Source organism: Callithrix jacchus, chromosome 8 (genome assembly GCF_049354715.1).
Source record: "Callithrix jacchus isolate 240 chromosome 8, calJac240_pri, whole genome shotgun sequence".
Classification (NCBI taxonomy): Eukaryota; Metazoa; Chordata; class Mammalia; order Primates; family Cebidae; genus Callithrix; species Callithrix jacchus.
In genome coordinates this window covers 43,449,736-43,472,681 of record NC_133509.1, presented here as the reverse complement: position 1 = coordinate 43,472,681, position 22,946 = coordinate 43,449,736, and the positions used below count along the sequence as shown (strand labels likewise).

At 35.5% G+C, this 22,946-nt stretch overlaps 1 protein-coding gene across 1 annotated transcript in view; it reads left to right on the top strand.

The window, feature by feature from the left end:
* The window catches only part of PRTG (protogenin), a 135,826-nt gene that overhangs the window by 55,891 nt on the left and 56,989 nt on the right, over window positions 1–22,946 (top strand). Inside the window, exons 3-11 of the mRNA XM_035259714.3 lie at window positions 6,992–7,136; window positions 8,386–8,519; window positions 10,827–10,964; window positions 11,239–11,397; window positions 11,994–12,153; window positions 13,349–13,596; window positions 15,645–15,809; window positions 17,700–18,005; window positions 18,744–18,932. Of these exons, the coding sequence (XP_035115605.2) occupies window positions 6,992–7,136; window positions 8,386–8,519; window positions 10,827–10,964; window positions 11,239–11,397; window positions 11,994–12,153; window positions 13,349–13,596; window positions 15,645–15,809; window positions 17,700–18,005; window positions 18,744–18,932 (1,644 nt within the window). The remainder of the gene's footprint in view (window positions 1–6,991; window positions 7,137–8,385; window positions 8,520–10,826; window positions 10,965–11,238; window positions 11,398–11,993; window positions 12,154–13,348; window positions 13,597–15,644; window positions 15,810–17,699; window positions 18,006–18,743; window positions 18,933–22,946) is intronic.

Below are 22,946 nucleotides of genomic sequence, written 5' to 3'. Positions count from 1 at the left end.
CCGCCTCCTGGGTTCAAGCAGTTCTCCTGCCTCAGCCTCCTGAGTAGCTGGGACTACAGGTGCACACCACCATGACTGGCTAATTTTTGTACTTTTAGTAGGGATGAGGTTTCACTATGTTGGTCAGGATGGTCTTGATCTTGTAACCTCTTGATCCACCCCCTTGGTCTCCCAAAGTGTTGGAATTCGAGCCACTACACTTGGCCATGCCTGACTAATTTATGTATTTTTAGTAGAGAGAGGGTTTACCATATTGGCCAGGCTGGTCTCAAACTCCTGACCTTGTGATCTGCCTGCCTTGACCTTCCATTGTGCTCGGGTTGCAGGTCTAAGCCACCATACCCGGCCTTAACACATATGCTTACCCAGCTAGAAAGCCAGTGCATTTTGGCTTATACTGAGCAGCAGAATTGCTTGGGAGTAGAAACTGTAATTTTTATCTTCCATAGGAAGTTTGGGGAACTCAAACTTTTACTCGTAAGAGAATTCATATAGGGTCTTGGAAGTTGATTACCTGAATTCCGATCCCAGTATCCCAGTATCACCACTTACTGGCTGCAAAACTTTGGGCAAGTTGCTTACTTTTCCTGCCTCTCAGTTTCCTTAACTGAAAATTGGGTGAATAAAAGTTTTGAGAACTAATTAAGCTGGAATATGTAATGTACTTAATGCAGTGCCTGGCAATAAGATGTATGTTAAGCTATTCTATCTTTATTAAATTGCTTCAAGCCTCTGATACTGCTTTTATAATTTATGTTGAGTATTTCTTATGTGAAATGCTTGGAACCAGAAGTGTTTTAGATTTCAGAGTTTTTAAAAAATTTTGTAATATTTGTATTATGCCAGTTGAGCATCCCAAATCCAGATGTCTGAAATGTTCTAATGAGCATTTCCTCTGAGCATCATGTCGGTGCTTAGAAAGTTCCAGATTTTGAAACGTTTGTTGAATTTGGGATGCTGTGTACTTTTGGGATGCTCAACTTTTGGGGTGCTCTGTACTTTTTCTTCATAGCATTTATCACAGTTTGAATTTATTATACTTGCATAGTTTCAATTTATTATTCTTGCATAGTAATTTAGTTAAATGCTTTTCTCCACCATTAGATAAAGATCCCTGAGAATAAACTTATGTTAATTTTGTTCATCATTGGATCCTTGGCACCTAGAATATACTAGACACTGAATAAATATTCATTGAATGAATTAATAAATTTAGAAGAGATTAAAAGTTTCCTAAAAGTTATTAAAATTGTTTTCTAAATTGGGGAGACAATCTGGTCCATGATTTTATGAAGAGTTTTATGACTCAGAATCTATTAGCATGATTACAAACTAAATGAATGGTGTTATTGTGAGGACAATAAGATCGATATTAATATGTGAGTCATGGAAATTAACTTCTTTGTGTCAGTTAAACTGTGTGTCTTTAATAGCAGAGATATTAATTGTTTTTATATAACTGTTTAAGATTGGTTGTTTAAATACTATTGCGTGTTGCCATAAAAACAGTTTGGTTTTGAAATAATTGATGCCTAACTACTTTCTCTCTTTCTTTCTCTCTCTCTCTCTCTCTCTCTCTCTTGCTCTCTCTCTTTCTGTTTTTGTTTTTGTTTTTTGTTTTTTTAACAAAACCTCACTACCAAATCTGTTTGTTGGGACTATACCCAGCCAAAAAGAGTTAAAAATATGTATTTGGCATAAAGGAAGATTTTTCTTTTTGTTCACTATGGAAGGATATATGCATTCCTTTTTTTTCTAGTAATTAGGCTAAGCAGTTTAAATATTTAGATGGGTGGGTGCTAAGACATGATGCTTTTTGACAGCATTTACAATTAGAATCACATTTTTGTGAGATTTTTTTTTTGTTGGTTTTAGAAGTAGTGGATTAACCTATAGAAGCCTTTCAATGGATAGATGAAAGCTGCTTGAGTCTAATGCAGCCTATCTATCAAACGCTGGTGTTTGTCTGGAGTGTTTTGAAGAGGGGAAGGGAAGAATGAAAGCAGAGACAAGAGGCTGATAGTGGTTCAGGTGAGAGATATTGGGACTGGAACAGAAGGGAACAGATCTGACACATGTTTAGGAGTTAAAATCAGTGGGAAAAGATGATTGAGAATTCAGAAAGAGTAAATAGTCTCTAGCTCAGGTGAATAATTTGACAGTGGTGTGACAAAGGTGAAGCAGAGAGGCAGGCTTGGAAGAAAGATGATGACTTCATTTTGGACATAATGAGTTTGGAGTGCCTTTCATAAATTCCAGGTCAAGATGTCCAGTGCACAGTTGGAGCCCTGAGTACGAAGGTCTGAGGATGGTGATCTAAGCTGGAGAGGTATTTAGGGAAATCAGCAGCTACAGCTGGCTGTGGTTGAAAACTGTAAGAGGATATAATCACCAAAAGAGACTGTGGAGAGAGAAAAGAACAGACACTCTCTGGAAGGAAGTGCAGAAGAGGAAGGAGAGTGATCCCTTAAAAATGGGAGACAGGAAGGAGCAGCTGGAGAAATAAAAGAACAAGGAGCATGTAGTATCATAGACCCTATTTCAATAACATAAAAAGGGAAGAAGGCAAATTAGTTGTTTGAGGCATGGAGTCAGAAAGGAAGAAGTGGGGACAGCCCGAATAATACTCTTTAGAGAAGTTTCAATCTTATGGGTAGGAGAGTGGAGAGCTGCTAGATGGATATGTAAAGTCTTGTAAAGAAATGTTTGGAGTTTTCTTCCTTTTGTTTTTTGAGGTTAGGAGAGAGTAGAATAGTTTTATTTGTGGAGGGGAAGGAAGTAGGAGAAGAGTTTGAGAGAAGAGATTGGGGATTGGTGTCCCGATGGAGGGATTACAAACACAAAGGAGGAAGTTTACTTTCATTATCGATTAATGGTTGCCTCTTTTTTGTTAGTCTCAGAGGTAACCAATGAAAGTCCTGAGCAGTATCTGGCTTGGTATTTTTCTCCATGAAACTATTTTGCCAGTGGGTTGAATTTTCAAAAGATATGAAAAAGTTAGATATTTTAAAAATAAAAGTGAGGATTTAAAAATATGTATCTTTAGGGAGCCACAGCGGCTCAGGCCAGTTGTCCCGGTGCTTGAGGAGTTGAGACTACGCGTTTGAGGCCATCCTGGGCAACATGAGAACCTGTCGTTCATTAAAAAATAAATAAATAAAAATATGTATCTTTATACTTGCTTTGAAACCTTGCTGAAAACCAGAGTGGGATCCAGAAATATCTTTAAATGAATTAAAGGATAAAGCCAATTTTCTTTCAGTTCTCAGAATTTTGTGATTCTAGAGTTGCAGCACATTAGGCCTAAAGTACCAGATTAGCTCAATTGTTATAATAAAGAAATCTTAAGGATTTCATAGATTTAAACATCTGAGAAAAAAGGGGAACTGCTTAGAGAAAAGGCAGTGGTGCCAAGGCATTCTGTTTGATTGGTTAGATTCAGAGTAAAAAACAACACTCAGTTGCCTGTGTGGTTAGCATGAAATAAGGCAGCAAAGTGTCACTTTTATTTTCAATAATCACACTTGCAAGTTTTCAGTAAAGGACCCTCACTATATTGGCTTGTTTAATCTTTATAAAAATCCTTTGATATCAGAGGGACAGATTTTTGTCTCTAAAAATAATGCTAGTAAATTATTGGGCATTTTTTGGAATTGTAGCAAAAGTAAATAATAATAATAAAAAGCACTATTTTCTTCTCACCCCCATCTTGATATTTGTACCCAAGAAACTTCCCACAATTCTAGGTACTGTGCTTAAAGAGCTATAGAATTGGAGAAAATTCAAAATAATATTAGTTCAATTCCAAAAGTATATTTTTAGTGCCAAATTTGTACCATTCACTGTCTTACAGGATCTTGCAAAGAATATGACCCCCTACTGCGCCTCAGTGAGCTTTTAACATAGAAGGGAAGGAAGACTTGTAAATAGTGATTATAATACTGGGAGATAAAGGCAGCAGTGAAGGTCTGCAGTGTACAGAGGTAGCAGAAAAAAGGGTCAGAAACCACTTCCCAAAGGATGGGATAAGTGAACTAGGCTTTAAAGGATGATAGGATTTCTCAGGTGGACAAAGGGACCAATGATATTAGCAATAGAAGGGTATGTTCATATAAACCTTAGAGATATGAAATATCATGGTATATTTAGTGAATTATAAGTAGATCAGTGTTAGTGAAACATCATTGTAAGTGGTTGAATATGAGGCTAGAGTTTTACAGGGACAAATTAATTCATCAGCAACACAGATTCATGGTTTTTGATGATCACTCTGGAGGGTGATGCTGCTGGCAGGGAAGATACCAGCTAAGAGGCTCCAGAAAGACTTCCAGATCTGATATGATAAGGGCCTGAATTGAACAGAGGACCGGTAGGGTTGAAGAGAAGTCAGATATGAGGGAGGAATAAATGAAATAAAGCATCTTGAATTGAATGCTTGATTCATTGTGGGATAATGGAAGAAGAAATTGTTGAAGTGGACAGGCCTGGGAGAGCTTCTGCTTCATAAAGAAAAGTTAAATTAAATAAGATGTTTTGGTCTGGAGAGGTAGAGGCTGAGAAACAATAAAGTAAAATTCCCATTTTGAAGTCTGTCAATTGAATATTGACTGGATTATCAGTGACAACTAGAACTAATGGTCACCTGTAACACATGGAAAAGGTAAATATGGGATCGACAAAAATGCTTGATATTGTATAAAGCAAGCGTTAAATTTATGGAAATGTAGGCCCTAATTCCCCCCAAAATTAATGTATTCAACATAGTTTAATTATAAGAAGACAAGCTTACATCATTACTGAGAAATCAGGTTGTTCTCTCTGAATGTGAAGCTGATGTTGTGAAGGTGAATCTAGCCATCTGTTTCCTAATTCTTCAGTAGATAAACAGCAGTGGATGGTCCATAGGTTTAGATCCAAAATTAAAATGTTTGCAGATAAATACCCTAGCAAGTGATTATAAAAGCAATTAAAAGTAGCTCAGTATTAGTGAAACACCATTGTAAGTAGTTGAATATGATGCCAGAGTTTTACAGGGACTAATGAATTGATCAGCGACATAGATTCATGATATCCATTTTTAGAGTTTGATATTCTGGAATAGTAGTTCTCCAACTAAAAAGTCTCACTCTTTATACTCTTAAAACTCAAATAACTTTTATTTATGTAGCTTACATCTGCTGACAGTATTAGAAATTAAAGCTGAGAAACATACTAATTCATTTAAGAATGAAAACGTTTATTCATCACATATTAATATAACTATTTTCCAAAGGAAAAAAATAGCAAGAGGAGCAGAATTGCTTTACATTTGTGCAAATCTCTTTAGTTAGCTTAATAGAAGACAGCTGTGTTCTTGTATGTATCTGCTTCTGCATTTGGTCTATTGCAATATCATACATTACATAACTCCTGGAAAACACCGTATATTCAAGAGAAAAGAGAGTGAAAAAGTTCTTGATGGTTATTATGCAAATGTTTCTGACTTTGTGGATCCACTGACAATAGCAGTTTGAAATCGAAATCTTTGTCTCATATACAAGGTATTTCTTTACTTCCACTCCACCCTTTTTGGAAGTCAATCTTCCTAAGAATATTTGACCATTATTCACTGTCCTTGTCCTATACCTGTAAAGGCCTATGATGTATCTACAGGTAATTGAATTAAAGTGCAAAGCAGAATTGGTTAGCCTTCTGTGACCTTTTATCCTTTCCAGTCTAATGAAGCATAAGTTCATCTAGCCCTGTTACCTCTATTCTTCTTCATAACTTCTCATTTTATTGATAAAGTTCAAACAAATTTTTTCTTTGGACTAGCGTCTGGGGAGGGGAAGAGTAAGACTATAGTTGTGACCTTTTCTTTGTATCTTGGAAGACTTAGTAGAGGGAAGGGAAACCTGGGGTTTATTCTCCTTCAAAAAAGGAAATAATGGATACCCCTTCCTGAAGGCCTACCTATAATTATAAAGAATAATTAACTAGAAAATACCAACACTTCAAGACTGATCTCTGCTTTGGAAATACATGAGCCTACAAATAGTCTCTTGAGTTTCTCTGCCTTTTGTTTCAGATGCATCCTTGGTCTTCTCTTTCCTTTCTCATTCTGTTCTGTCAATACCAACTTCATCTGTTTCCAAACACAGTGTGATATGTCTGTGGCATAAGAACCAAGTCTTTGTTTTCTTTAAGATATCTCTTGACTCTCCATTCCCACTGCTGCCACCCAGTTCTGTGATCCCTGTTTAGTAGTCTGGTGGACTTTTGACTTGAGACTCCTTTTTTCAGTCCATCCTGATTAATTTTTCCCACACATTGTTTTTATCAGGACATGTGTTTACTCAGAAATCTTCAGTGGTGCCTTAATTTGTACCATGATATAAATCTGTTTTATCTGTATTCTCCTTCAGCTTTCCCGTAAACTCTTAATCTGAAATATTTTACAGTAGTCCTGGCTGTTTCTTCACAATCCGATGAATGCAAGCTTCACATTTCTTACCTCTGTGCTTGTCTTCATATTATTCTTTTCACTTTTAATGTTCTGTTCCCTCCCACCACCACCCCCATCTAAATCCAATGGATTCTTCAAAAGCGAATTCAAAACTAATTCCTGTAAATGGTTTTTACCTGACTAGTTTGTTTTTCTTTCTTTCTCCTCTGAAATACAATAGTATTTGACGTTTGTACTGCCAGTTTAGTATATAATTACATGCCATTGTTTATGTTTGTTTCATATGTTTATTTTTTATCTCCAAATAGATGATAAGTTTCTTGTGAACCTATTTAGAATTTAATTTTGGGAAAGCCCAGACTCCTTAAATTGGGCAACTGCCTGGTGGTTTTTCTAAAATCATTCACTAAATTATCTTCGTGCTAGGTATGTTAGGTTGGTCTTATATCTAAGTAAGGGTTCAACTCTAATAAGTAGTATCTGGCATAATGTTACTTCTGTTATTTTCATGTACTTACTCTGAATTTCTCAAACTTTATCTTACAGCTATTTCTGCATTTGAAGTTCAGCCAGTTTCTACTGAAGTCCATGAAGGTGGAGTTGCTCGATTTGCATGCAAGATTTCATCCAACCCTCCTGCAGTCATAACATGGGAGTTCAATCGGACAACTCTGCCTATGACTGTGGACAGGTAGATGTAGATTTTGTCTTTGAAGATGATATGGGAGTAATCAAGACTTCATATGAGATTATATAGGAAGAAAGACCATTATGGGCCTCATTTTTATTTAGGGCAGTAATAACTGATTGCTTAAGACATTTCAAACTTAGCCAAAGAATTAGATCATCGGTCTCTGGCATATGGGGCATGGTTCTTGATTCACATCAGCATTAATAGATTCTCCTACTGCCAAGAGCCTTTCCTCAACCATCTGTTCTAACCATGAGTATCTGGACTGCAGCCCAGAGTTTTAGGAAACCAAATTACATTCTCATTGCTAAGAAGGGCAGTGGTGGTATAGCTGCCCACTCCTGTCTCTGCCCTCTACTTCCCAACCCCCTCTTTACTACAAATGAATGCACATACACATGTGCACATGCACACATCGAGTGTTCTGAGGTGATTGGGATTTAGGGATCAAGAACTTGACAGCGACTCCAAAATATTTGATTCCTGCCCTGCTCCTGAGTAGGCAATCATTTGCTAACATAGTAAAAGCACTAAGATGGAATAAGTTATTCATGGAAGTGCTTTATTAAAAAAAAACTACATATGTCTTAGACAATATATGGATATTAATAGGTAAAAAATAAGGAATTTAAAAAAATTATACTAAACTCTGGGCCACCATGTAGCTAAATCAAAGCTAGAATGTCAAATGTGACTCTGTAAAATTTGACTGATAGATTGCACAAACCAAATCATGCTGGATTGTTTATGTTATAGAGAGCTTTAGTAACCCAAATGAGAACAGTAGAATCAAGCTAGTATTTTTAAAGGTCTTTAAAGTATTGCTTCTATCACTGTAAAAAGATTGAGTGTACTAAGTCCTATCATTGAATATGGTAAATAAAATATAAAATCTGGGCCAGGTGTGGTGGCTCATACCTGTAATTCCAGCACTTTGGGAGGCCAAGACGGGCAGATCACCTGAGGTTAGGAGTTCGAGACCAGCCTGGCCAACATGGTGAAACCCCGTTTCACCTAAAAAATGCAAAAATTAGCCAAACATGGTGGTGCATGCCTGTAATCCCAGCTACTTGGTAGGCTGAGGTAAGAGAATTGCTTGAACCTGGGATATAGAGGTTGCATGAACAAAGATTATGCCATTGCACTCCAGCCTGTGCAACAAGAGCAAAACTCTGTCTTAAAAAATAAATAAATAAAGTAAAATATAAAATCTAGTACAAAAAGTTTAGTTATCTTTCTCTCATAACAGGATAACTACCCTACCAACAGGAGTACTGCAGATCTATGATGTTGACCAGATGGATTCTGGGAATTATCGCTGTGTTGCTGCCACTGTAGCTCACCGACGTAAAAGTATGGAGGCCTCACTAACTGTGATTCCAGGTACCATGCAGAGTGGCTTTTTCCATTTTTATGACATTGTATTGGTGCGGTTATTACTTTTTCTCCTCTGCTGTAATAGTGTACTGTCAAGTAGAATTTCATTTAAATTGTTATCTATTTGGAAAATGGTCATTTTCACTTACTGAGCAACTCCTCTTTTATAGGCTAATTTTCTATGTCATATCAACGTCTTTAAGAAATATTCAGTCTTAAGAAAGATTAACAAATATTCAATCTTGGCTGGTCATGGTGGCTCATGCCTGTAATCCCAGTGCTTTGGGAGGCTGAGGTGGGCAGATCACCTGAGGTCAGGCATTTGAGACCAGCCTAACAAACATGGAGAAAACCCCATCTCTACTAAAAATACAAAATTGGCCAGGCATGGTCAATAATCCCAGCTTACTCGGGAGACAGAGGCAGGGGAATTGCTTGAACCTGAGAGGCGGAGGTTGTGGTGAGCCGAGATCACACCATTGCACTCCAGCCTGGGCAACAAGGGTGAAACTTCGTCTCAAAAATATATATTCAATCTTTGATATTCAAGTCAACACCAAAATTCACCGATGGTCAGGTCCCTTATTGAAAATGGCCTGGTATTTTTATTCACCTATGCACACCCTCCTGTATACTTTAAATCATCTGTACAACACTTACAATACCTAATAATGTAAATTCTATATAAATCATTGTATTTTAAAATTTCTATTATTTTTAAAAATATTTTTAACCTGCAGTTGGTTGAATTTACAGATGTGAAACCCACAGATACTGAGGGCTGGCTATATTTCACTTTTATTTTTAAAAGGGTAAAATATAGAAAGCACAAAAAAGAGAATAACAATCATTCATTTCTGCCAGAATTGTCTAATGTGGAAAAATATATATTTGTTTCCAGTCTTATATTCTTTTGCTTGTTGTTTAAAGAAATACCATAATTTGCATTTGTAAAAATGATACATGTCTTTTATAAAAAGTAGTGTTTATAGAATAAAAAATATAAAACTTTTATATTGAACACTTTTTTAAAACACAAAAATAAAAGTTAAAAAAATGCCAGTCTCAATTCAAAAATTATCATTGTAATTATTAAGTGAACATAATTTTATATATTTTGCCATACATTAATATAGGCAGAAGGGAAACTTGAGAGATAAATATAAAGAAATAGATATTTCATTAAAATGAAACAGATGCTAGTTTTTATTTTAAAGGTTAAGGTTATTTAAATGTAGTGAAAGAAAACCTGTACTGAAGACATTGTTGAACTTAACATAAATGTTTATTCTTGACAAGAGATACTGCTTCCTAACAGATCCTTTAAGGCTGAAAAAAAAAAAAAGGAATTTTGAAAAACATGAAGAGGCTAAAGTTATGTATTTATAATGTTATGCTTTAATTTTAGGTAAATTAAATAAATTTCAGGAAATTTAATTACATAAATAAATGAGTGCTTGAACCTCAGTGAAAAGTAATGATAAGGAAACAATCTAAATGTTCATCAACTGATGGATGGATAAATAAAGAGTTAATCTATGCAATGATATATATTGCTCAATAAAAACGAATGAAGTATTTATACATGTAACAACAGGGGTGAACCTTGAAAACATTATGCTAAGTGAAAAGAAGCCAGTCACAAAGACCACATAATATGTGGCTCTGTTTATGTGAAATATTTAGAATAGTCAAATTCAGAGAGACTGAGAGTAGATTGGTGGTTACTAGGCTGTGAAGAGAGGAAGAGATTGGGAGTGACATGGATATGGGATTGTTTTGGGGAGTGATAAAAATATTCTGAAATTAATTGTGGTAATTGTACAACTCTGAAAACTCTAAAAACCACTGAATTTTATACTTCAAATGGGTGAATTGTATGGTATGTGAGTTACATCTCAATAAAGTTGTTTTAGAAAAAAGAAAAGTGGGCTAGATGTGGCGGCTCAGGCCTGTAATCCCAGCACTTTGGGAGGCCAAAGCTGGTGGATCAGTTGAGGTCAGGAGTTCGAAAGCAGCCTGTCCAACATGGCGAAACCCCGTCTCTACTAAAAGTACAAATTAGCCAAGCATGGTGGTGCATGCCTGTAATCCCAGCTACTCGGGAGGCCAAGGCAGGAGAATCGCTTGAACCTGGGAGGCGGAGGTTATAATGAGCCAAGATTTCACCATTGCACTCCAGCCTGGGCAACAAAAGCAAAATTCCATCTCAAAAAAAATGAAAAGTGAATGACAAGAATAAATGTCTTACTAATTTCACTTATTATATCTTATTTATAATTATTTTTATATTCTGTCTTTTCCTCCCCAAAGCTAAAGAGTCTAAATCCTTCCACACACCAACCATTATAGCAGGTCCACAAAACGTAACAACGTCTCTTCATCAGACTGTAGTTTTGGAATGCATGGCCACAGGAAATCCCAAACCAATCATTTCTTGGAGCCGTCTTGGTAAGTCTTCTCAAGGAAAAAAAAAAGCCTTTTCCTTAAATTGTGTTTTTTTTAATGAAATTTATAAAGTATTTATTTTATATATAAAAACAGGTTTAGCTGTTGAATGTCTTAACTTTTTTGGCATTTCAGTGTGTAGAGAATAGTTCTTAATATGGAGAATTTTATACTTAATTTTATACTTTTCATGATTAATTGCTTGGATAGTGGTCCTTTGATATAATTTCAGATTATATGTTACATTGTTTTAACTGAAGTATTCTCTTTGAAATAGATCACAAATCCATTGATGTCTTTAATTCTCGGGTACTTGGAAATAGTAATCTTATGATATCTGATATCAAGCTACAACATGCTGGAGTATATGTTTGTCGGGCCACTACCCCTGGAACACGTAACTTTACAGTTGCTATGGCAACTTTAACTGTATTAGGTATGTCCCTCTCATTCTGCAATCAGGGAAATCTTACATTTTAACATTTGCTGTTTTATATCATTCATAGATTACTTATTCCTTTCTTGAGCTTTGTAGCATTGTGAAGATTGATATGAAGTGTTGTAATCCAATGATGAATTTCAGGAAAAAAATACTTATGTTAAAATATAACTGTAGAGTCACTCCTGAGGTCACCATCCTGTTTACGTGCATACCATTATGTTCCTTCTTATTTAAGCTTCCCTTCTAGCTTCTTCACACTTACCCCCATATCCATATACCTATTTGCCAATTTAAAAATTTAATCTGTTGTCTAACTACATTTGCAAGTGGCTGTATGTTGAGCTTAGTTAAGAAGGATGATAGGTACATATATTTTAAGTGTGTCTATATAGATGCTCTGAATAGGGAAATCATGGAGAAAGTGAACACTGAACAATGAGAAGAAAAGGCACCTGGAGAGTTGTATATAGGATCTCAGCATGTCAGACATCTTCAGTAATGGGACTTGTTTCATTTGCTGTATTCTTCCTTAACTATTTATATCATTCCTGTTAGGATCACAGAAATATTTTCTTTTTCTTTAAAAATAGCTCCTCCTTCATTTGTTGAATGGCCAGAAAGTTTAACAAGACCTCGAGCTGGCACTGCTCGATTTGTGTGTCAGGCGGAAGGAATCCCCTCTCCCAAGATGTCATGGCTGAAAAATGGAAGGAAGATACATTCAAATGGTAGAATTAAAATGTACAACAGGTAGGCTGTGTTACTTTGCTACCATTTTATATATGATATAATGGCTTTAGTAATTTTTATGTGAAATGGTTATATTAACACCAAATACCTAACTTACCTTGATAGTTATTAACAAAATGAAACTAAACTAAGATTTATAATATTAGCATGTCATACATGTGTTATGCTAGATACTCATGGATATTTTATATACATGGGTCATGAAAATGGTAGATGATAATAAAATGAATATTAGACAGTTGGCCAAACTCCAGGGTTCTAGTCCTATTAAGCCACTAGTTATCACAAGAAAGCAATATTAACTCTTTGGAGTCTTAGTTCCTTCTTCATAAAATAAAGAAATTAGAAGAAATAATTCCCTAATGATTTCTCCACAGTTAATAATTTTAAGAATTTTTATTAGCATAAATACAAGTTACTATAACATTCTCATTTATGTTGAACAAAACTTAAAAATTTTTGTTGACCTGAATTTTATGTACACATTAGTTGCTGTTCAAGTAATACAAATTCTTAAGAGCCAAATTAAAAAATAAGTTATCTAAAGCAAATATTTGAATATTACAAATTCTATTTGAATATTACAAATTCTACTGCAGCCTCAAAAAATAAATGAGTGATTTTAAGTAATGAATGTGGACTGTTTTTCACTAGGACAGATTACATAGTTTTTTTCTTCTCAGTAATTTTTATTATCTAAAATGAGACTATAAGCCAGGCATAGTGGCTCTTGCCCATAATCCCAGTGCTTTGGGAGGCCAAGGTGGGAGCCCAGGAGTTTGAGACCAACCTGGGCAACATAGTGAGACCCTGTCTCTACAGCAGATTACAAAAAATTAAAACATTACACACGCCTAGAGTCCCAGCTACTCAGGAGGTTGAGGCAAGAGGCTGAGAGGATTATTCGAGCCTAGGAGTTTGAGGCTGCAGTGAGCTGTGATTGTGACACTGCACTTCAGCCTGGTTACAGAGTGAGACCCTATCTCTTTAAAACAACATCAACAACCAAAATGACAAAAACAAAAACCCACCAAAAAATCCTCAGGATTCCACAGAGTTGCTATAGCGTTCTACAAATGCTTGATTTTAATTTTAATTTTAAAATAAAATAAAATAAGACTATATTTAGCAATAGCCAAACTTTTTTTATTCATTCTTATAATTTTTCCTGGAGATAATTTTTTTCTTTCCTCAGCAAATTGGTAATTAACCAGATTATTCCCGAAGATGATGGTATTTATCAGTGCATGGCTGAGAATAGCCAAGGATCTATTTTATCTAGAGCCAGACTGACTGTAGTGATGTCAGAAGACAGACCCAGTGCTCCCTATAATGTGCATGCTGAAACCATGTCAAGCTCAGCCATCCTTTTAGCTTGGGAGAGGCCACTTTATAATTCAGACAAAGTCATCGCCTATTCTGTACACTACATGAAAGCAGAAGGTAAGCAATTTGAGGAATGCTCATTTTTAAGTACTCCTTGTTATCAAGGATTTGTTTTCAATATGAGTAATGCCTTACATAATTCCTCTGTGGCAGTTATTTTCTTTAATAAAATAATCACCTATGTATCTATTGTTTTCTAAATTTCATGTTATTGTGTACTTTGTATATGTAAGTATACAATTACTAGCTAATACAAAGCATCACTGCCTGCTTAGAAATTACAAAGTAGTGTACTTATGAATTTTATTCCAGACAAGGTGTAAATTCCTTAACTGAGACTTAATATACCAATTTAAGTATGCAGTTACTTTAGAATAGTGGTGTGACTGTTAATAAACTATGTACACTACAACATATTATTTTTAAGGGAGAAAGTAAACATTGTCAAATTCCACATATTTTTGATTTTGTATATTTTGGATGTTTTCTGAAATCATATAGAACCCTCTGAAAATTGCACAGGACATTCTTTACTGCTATCTCATTATGTAAAAGTAGAAATCAAACGTGTCTGAAAATTTTTATTCAGAATTATTGGTTCTATTTTTGGGATTTGAAAGAATTCCTTATATTTTACTTTTAGCAAATATCTTAAAGGGAAAAGAGAAACTATAAATCCTAGAAATTTATCTGGTGATTTTTCACGGAAACCATGGTAGAGGCTTAGAAATTTCAGTTCTATACTTAAACAGCCTAGCTTTTAAGGAATATATGTTAAAAACAAATTCAGACACCTACGGATGGGGATATAATAAAATTATTCATACAAACAGGTGGTTTGTTGTTGCTGCTGCTATTTGTTTTTTGTACTTTGAAGTAGTGTTTTGAAAAGGAGTATTTTGAATGTAAATCAGGGGTCATGGAAGCAAGAAGAATGAAAGTCTGATAACTGAGCATGCTGGAGTATGTTAATTCCCTTTTCAGTGATTTATGAAGGTAAAAGGAATGCTGGTTTTGGTGGGGACCACTCTTGTTCCCTATTATGGTTGTTTCATTAGAGCCTCCACATGCGGCTCAGTGGTCTATTCAGGAATGAACAAGGCTTTTTAATTCAAACTCAAGGACCTTGTTTGGTAGGTCAGAAATCGTACTATGCAGCTCCTAATTAACAAGCCATTAGCCAGTCTGTTGTGAAATGCCTGTAATCTTGTCTAATTAAAATGCTATCAAGTTAATTCAGAAATGTGGGAAAACTTAACACTGGAATTTGCCTTCTGTTTTGTTTATAAATCCAGTGTGGGGAGAAGGGACTCCGTCTTTAGAGAGATTTGATTAAGTTGACATGCGTTTACTGTGAATTGTTAGCAAAGCACAGTGGCTGCCAATGCTCTTGTTCCACTTTACAGGTTTGCTCTGTAGGAATTAAATCCTACAAAGACAAATCCTCTTCTATACCTTGCCATGCATATTTGATTAAGAATTGCTGAGATTTTTTTTCTCTTAAAAAAAGAACTCACTGTGGGACAAAGCATTTTGAGGCTCATTCTGCGACTCCCAGGTTTTTTTTTTTTTGTCTTCAATATAAATAAAAGAACAACTTATGTCAGTCAAATTTAATAGAATCTCTAGGGGCAAAATGAGATCTTTGGCAGGACAACTTTTGGTTTGTTTTGTTTTTATAAAGCGTGGAGCCATTGCATTCCCTACTCTCTCTCCATTTATGTCTAAAAGGAAAAAAAAAACCCATGAGCAAGCAAAGTTTATGCACTGTTATGAATTACAGTATTCTGTTGTATTACGCTCTGTTATGTTACTTTACTGTACATTGTCTGCTTTGAGTTTTGACTAGATGGTAAATGAAGTTTTAGAGAAGATGAATTTTTTTTCAGTTTGATTTATTCAGGAAAAATATCCTCTAGTAATTTGTAGCAAAATATGGTTAGTTTTAGAAAATAAAGATCTTCCTTTTCACATTTTGTGAAAGGGCACAGAAGGTAACAGATTGAGATTAGACCCAGCAACGAGTGTTTCACAGTGCAGGAAAATGGTCTTGTTAGTTTTATTTTGAATACTTGTCATTTTAAAACATGGGTTTTTAAATTTAGGTTTAAATAATGAAGAGTATCAAGTAGTCCTTGGAAATGACACAACTCATTATATTATTGATGACTTAGAGCCTGCCAGCAATTATACTTTCTACATTGTGGCATATATGCCATTGGGAGCCAGCCAGATGTCTGACCATGTGACACAGAATACTCTAGAGGATGGTAAGAAAACATGATTCTACACCATTTTAGTATGAACATTCATATGTTTTGTCAATTTCAATGAATAAATGTGTTTTAAAGAAAATAACCTCTTTTTGGTTAAAAAACAGGTATGTTAAATTTGCCATTTAAAATCCTCTTGCTTTTTGCCAATAACATGATAAGGATAAAGAGCACTTTCATAATACAGAATTTAATAATAAAATTCTTATATTTTCATTGTATTTCTTCAAAGATTCCTAGTTTAAATAGTAAATTTGTTGCAAAGGACAAAATATGAGTTTTTCTAGACATGAATAACTGTAATGACCATTACATATTGACTTAGTATGTAGTGACTGAGGGTCAGAAGTATTGTTGGACTTATGAAACCTGGAGTTTATGTAATTTATCACCTGTCAAAAAATCCTTAGCACTTAGTACCTGTTGATTAAATACAGTATGCCTATACTCCTTAAGGGGGGAAATATTACTTGTTTAGTTTGTTTCCTAACCATGGGTTGAAAATTGAATTGTGGTTCTTTTGGGGGAGGCCAGATGTTCATATTATTCTAATAATGGTGGGAAGATTCGTCAATTAAGATAGCCCTAGAGAACTGATTCTGCTCCTCTGACTTTTCATATCATACTGTAAAAGAAGGGATTTCTCTTTCCAGAGTCTCTAGAAGACCTTTTTTAGTACCCTTCAATGTGAAAGGGAATTATTTAATATATGCTTAATCATACTGTTCTCCCGTAGCAAATGTTTTATCATCCTCAATCAATGATCTGCTCTTAGTTTTTAAAACCTTTTTATATAAATAATCCCCAAATCTCCTTTTTTGTTCATTTGGTCCCACATCTCCTATTTTATCTTTATAATGCCACTTACTTAGGTGTTTATAAAATCAAAATTAGACTAAATGAAAAAATGTTCACTGATCTGGATATGGAATTCCAAATTTTAGTTTTCATTTAAGAGCCTGTTCCACTTTAGAATGAGCTACAGTATATATCTCTAGTTAACTCATTAAAATTAACAACCTCTGTTATGCATGTCTAAGGTGAAAACAGGCTGATAAAGATAAGAGGTTTTTGTTTGTTTGTTTGTTCGTTTGTTCGTTTTTGATATGTGAGATCTCTTCTCTCTATATATCCTTAAAGAAAGTGAGTCTCAGCATAGCAGGGAAAGACTGTAAAAGGAGCTATTATTATTTTCCTCATTTTGTGTCTTAAGAAAGCTAGATGCAGAGAAGTTAATTTGGCCAAGATCACATAGTTAGTTGTATGTGGTAGAACAAGGATTCAAACACAGAGAAGCTAACTCTAGAATCCAAGTATTAACTCTTAGTATTAGACTGCCTGTCCCTGTATTTGAGTTATTTTCCTGAAATGCCAGTTTTATTAAAATTTTTGGTGGAAAAACTTTTCATATTAAACACCATATGTTGTAATTAAGAATATAAACTTCACATTAATTTTTAAGATACAACTCTTAACACTTCAAAAATATTATTTGCTTGGTTATATAATTCTAGAATCCTAGGCTTCCACATCATTGTATAATTCACTCTTCCTTTTTTCAAAGCCCCGTTAGTGGAATTATTTGAGAAGTAGTCTCACATTTTGTATGAATATCAAGTATTGTCATTTTCATTCCAAACAACAACAAGGCGATCACAACCACAATGAAGTATATCTTACATTCTTTGTTCCATGCACTTAGGCCTCCCTCATTGTTTTTTTCTTCTGTTTTCTGGTTTGCACTCTGTTTCACAGAAAACCTCTGCTAGGGCTGCAAGTATCTTTTCTTTATTACATGTTGCTAATTAAAACAATTTAGTTACTGGTGTGCTAAGTGGCAATTCAGTTCTAAATATTTATAAACAACCTGTTTTCTTCTATGACTAGTTCCCCTGAGACCTCCTGAAATTAGTTTGACAAGTCGAAGTCCCACTGATATTCTCATCTCCTGGCTGCCAATCCCAGCCAAATATCGGCGGGGCCAAGTAGTGCTGTATCGCTTGTCTTTCCGCCTAAGTACTGAGAATTCCATCCAAGTTCTGGAGCTCCCAGGGACCACGCATGAGTACCTTTTGGAAGGCCTGAAACCTGACAGTGTCTACCTGGTTCGGATTACTGCTGCCACCAGAGTGGGGTTGGGAGAGTCATCAGTATGGACTTCACATAAGACACCTAAAGCTACAAGTGTGAAAGGTGAATTTCTGAAGACTGTTAAGAAAGGATAATACAGTATTTTTACTCTTGAGTCAAGTTTTCTTCTCTAAGTTATGTTAATATTTTTAAATTTTGTTTTACAGATAAAAATATTCCATAGGTGTTAGACTTACTTGAAAAAATTAAACTTTTTATTAAGTAGTTGCTCTTGCATAGAGTTTATTTGTGTGTAAACTTTTTAGTTGCATTGTTAGTTTGCTTAGCACATACCTTGCGGACTCATCAGTCCAAATCAAACTGATTTCCAAAGTAAGATATTCGTAGAGGCCTAATTAATATTATCGCCATATATTTTTAAAATCCTTAGTTCAATAGGAAGACTATAGGACTGCGAATCTAGACCCTTCTGTTTTACTAATGTGAAATGTAACATTTCTGGTTTGCTTGTTAATTAATTGACTGACAATAGTACCTGTTCTCTCTATCACAGAGGAGTATTGGATGGCCAAAATTAGAAAATGCTAATTTCCTCTTTGAAAAAAACTTAAATATCCAGATACTATTTATGTATCTTGGTCTTTTTAAGGTAGTATATATTTTACATTTTGATCTCAAAGTTTAAAATTATTGTGAAATTTGGAAAGTTAGGTTAAAGTATAATTATTGGATTGAACTTTTTGGTAACTGTTTGCTGAAAACTGAGAGAACTACCCTATTGTATGTCTTTATGTGGATGATTGGTTGTTTATACATACATTTTCCAATGAATTTTACTAGCCCCTAAGTCTCCAGAGTTGCATTTGGAGCCTCTGAACTGTACCACCATTTCTGTGAAGTGGCAGCAAGATGTGGAGGACACAGCTGCCATTCTGGGCTACAAGCTGTACTACAAGGAAGAAGGGCAGCAGGAGAATGGGCCCATTTTCTTGGATACCAGGGACCTACTCTATACTCTCAGTGGTTTAGGTGAGTGAGTTTATACTGTGGTTTTCCCTTTTTCCTTCTTCTCTGACCAACTGAGAAAAAAGTTATTGGATATAAGACAGGAGAACTGACTTAATGGTATAAAGAAAATAATTGATTTTACTATATCAGTGTGTATACACTACTGCTGAAGCCAATGATTGGTCTTTGACTTACCATTGTGAGTCCAGTGGAGAATATCAGGTAGCCATTGTTATCTTTCTCTCTTTGTCCAGGTCTGCAAATCTGCTTTTCTTTGTGGAGTTCACTTCTGGTAGATTACAATCCTGATCAATTATTGTGAGTGTGTGGTAGATGTAGAATAGGAATTAGAAGAGGGTCATCACCAAATAATACTCAGTGGCTAAGTTTAACTTATAATTTGCCTGAGAGTGATATATAATTGCTACATAATTATGAATTAGGTATAAAATAATGTCCTTATATATGACCCATGTAACTGTGAATATTTATGTAGCTCTAACCCAGGAACACTGGAGGAAAAAACACTTAACTTTGTGTTTGAGTTCATCAGTGTTCTGAAGACACTGTTTTATTCCCTAGTCTTCCTATCTTTGTGGAGTGAATTTCATTATGTAAACATGTTTAGTAGAAAGTAATGTTTATCTAAAATGAATACATGGGCTGAGCATGGTGGCTAATGCCTACAATCCCAGCACTTTGGGAGGCCAGTGTGGGTGGATCTCTTGAGATTGGAAGTTCATGACCAGCCTGGCCAACATGGTGAAACCCTGTTGCTATTTTTAAAAAATACAAAAATTAGCTGAGCGTGATGGCGGGTGCCTGTAATCCCAGCAACTTGGGAGACTGAGGCAGGAGAATAGCTTGAATTCGGGAGGCAGAGGTTGCATTGAGCCAGAATAGCACCACTACATTCCAGCCTGGGCAACAGAGCAAGACCCTGTCTTAAATAAAAAAAAAAAAAAAGAAGAATACATGGATAGAAACTGATATAAACTCATCAAGGTATATAAAGTGTACACTTAGCTATTTGTTGCTCATGAGTAGATTTTTTTCCTGTAAATACAAAGTAGTTCCTTTAATTATGATGACCAGCCTGCTAAATACTTACTGAGTTGTTATACCATCTGCATATATTAGGATTTTACAGAGCACTCGGGCTTTCCTTTCACAGACTGCCATGTGAAGGTGAAGGGAGATAAAGGCACAGCAGCCCAACTGTGGGCTTCTCCATGTCCTTCCCTGGTCTAACAGTAGTAGCACAGGCTGTGAGAGCAGCATTCGATTTGAGTCTCTGCACACTAAAAAGCAATGGTGGGAGTCTGCTTTGAGATGCAGGGACACTGAACTTCATCCTGTGGGTCTCTGAATAGTTTTCCAGACGGTATTTTGCTTGTAATCTTGTTATGTTGGTTTTTAATTTAATCTGCATTTGGTTAAATAAGTTTCACTGTTGATCTCTGTTTTTTGAGATGGAGGGTCGCTCTTGTTGCCTAGGCTGGAGTGCAGTGACGCAATCTCAGCTCACTGCAACCTCCACCTCCTGGGTTCAAACAGTTCTCCTGCCTCAGCCTCCTGAGTAGCTGAAATTACAGACATGCACTACCATGTTCCCGTAATTTTGTATTTTTAGTAGAGATGCGGTTTCACTTTGTTGGTCAGGCTAGCCCTGAACTCCTAACCTCAGGTGATCTGCCCGCTTCTGCCTTCCAAAGTGTTGGGATTACAGGCATGAGCCACTGTGCCTGGCCTGTCACATAGTTTTATAAATGATGAGAAGAAATTACATATCTTCCAGGTTGACCTTCCTTAAGCCATTGATACCGAGATGACAGCCCAACCGACTGCCGCTGGAGCCAGCAACATTTACTCCTAGTCATGGCTTCTTAATATTCAGTCCTTTTCCCTGCATATTACTAATTTGAGAAAATTTTGCTTAGTTACTATGTAAGAAACGTGATTTGGGACAATTGTTACTGAAGAGTCATAGATCAAGCTTAGTATTTTCAATATCCTCACTGTTAAAGAAAATATGAATATACAGAAGGTACAAAAAATACATTCTAAGTATGCTCTTCTTATACATTACAGGGAGGTTGTTCTAAATAGGTGACTAATTTATTAGAACAAAAATACTCGGGTTGTGAAAAGTTTAGAGAGACGCTTTATTAAAACTTTGGCAAATAAAAGCAGTTCTTCCAAATTTTCTACACATACATACATACATACATACATTCACGCATATGTGTGTAAGATTAATTGATCTTTATTGAATGTTTTAAATCATCTCTGAACTATAGTCAACTTTTTTTTTTTCCGAGATGGAGTCTCACTGTGTCGCCCAGGCTGGAGTGCAGTGGTGTCATCTGGCTCACTGCAACCTCTGCATTCCAGGTTCAAGTGATTCTTTTGCCTCACCCTCCAAAGTAGCTAGGACTACAGACACACCACCATGTGTCTGCTAATTTTTTGTACCTTCAGTAGAGATGGGATTTCATCGTGTTAGCCAGAATGGTCTCAGTCTCCTGAGCTTGTGATTCTCCCACCTCTGCCTCCCAAAGTGTTGGGATTACAGGCATGAGCCACTGCACCTGGGCTATAGTCAACTTTTGAAACCATAAACCTTTATTTTCTCTTACGTTTTAAAAATAAAACATATATTACTGCCCTTGTTTTTGTGTTGTAACATCCACTGTGTGTGCTATTTGAGTTAACTCCATTTAAAATTACTTCTAATGCATAAAGTGGGAAATAATTTTGTGGATATACTATGTCTATTAAAATAGGTGCGTGTTTCCTGACTGTGGAATTAGATTGAATATTTGGACTGGTTGCAGTTCAGGATAACAGAGACCTCTTGCAGCTGTAGAGACTTTCTTGTTAGACAGCAGGTTCCGCACCTCTGAAGCTGCCAAGTCATGGCTGGAATGGCTGACAAGCAGAGATGCAGTTGTGTGGATTCAAGCATTGTGCAGCTGTTGACTGGATCACTTTTAGGTGCCTTTTAATCTTGAGACCCCTATGGTCTAGTCTTCCTTTCCTAGAAAGTCAGTGTTGGGGCCTTGCCAAACTTAACAGCAGTCAAATATGTTTAACTCAGTAAGCAGGCAAGTCTTAGCAGCTATCTTTTCCTTCTTACTTTTGATTATTGGGAGGAGAGTATGTTCTGTTAACTGGACAACTGACCATCTGTGACCATTTTTAGTGAGAGCATCTGGCAGTAGCTGCCTGTTTAACAGAGAATGATGTGTCTAGAGGGCAGTAGGTTAAGGGAATCCTATCTTTGTCTTGCATGGTGAATAGTTGCTTTCACTGAGCTTTTGCACATTAAAGATACTCTAACTGGAAGTAGATTTGTTAAGTAGGCTTGGAAATGAAATGTAAATTCGTCTGTTTGCTGATTAAATGTCAATTTGAGTAACACACTAGTGTCTAAAAATTTCGTTTTCATACTAATCCCCTTTCTGATGCCTTTATACACATCTTTTTGTTTTCACTTCTGATAATTAAGTTTTCAGTTTAAAAAGTATGTTATTGTGACATATTCTCCTTGGTAATACACACAGTTCTTTGTTTCTAGAAGAGAGAAAAAGATGAATGAACTTACATATTTCAATTCATTTAACAAGCATTTTCAAATATTTTTCTGAGACATTGTAGTACTACACAAAAAGATGTAACAGATGTAACCTCTGCTTAAAACAAGAATTATTAAACCAAAAGACATCTAATTGATTTTTTCCATATCTGCACACATTTCTGATGAATTAAATTTAATTATACTTAGTAATGAAAGTTATTTTAGAACTTTTTACTCTAAAACCTCAAAGCTCAGTTTCCAAGATGTAGGTTTTGTTTTTTTTTAAATAGCTAAAAACATTATTGTGTCTTTCACAGTATAATATAAATTTTAGTAGAGTGATGGAAATATTTTGATGTTAGCTTGTTTGATTTTAATGCCTTTAAAATATAGCTTGATTTTAGTTAGAACTGGATTACTTTGGGGTGTGATTGGAAAAAGTCATTAGACTCGGG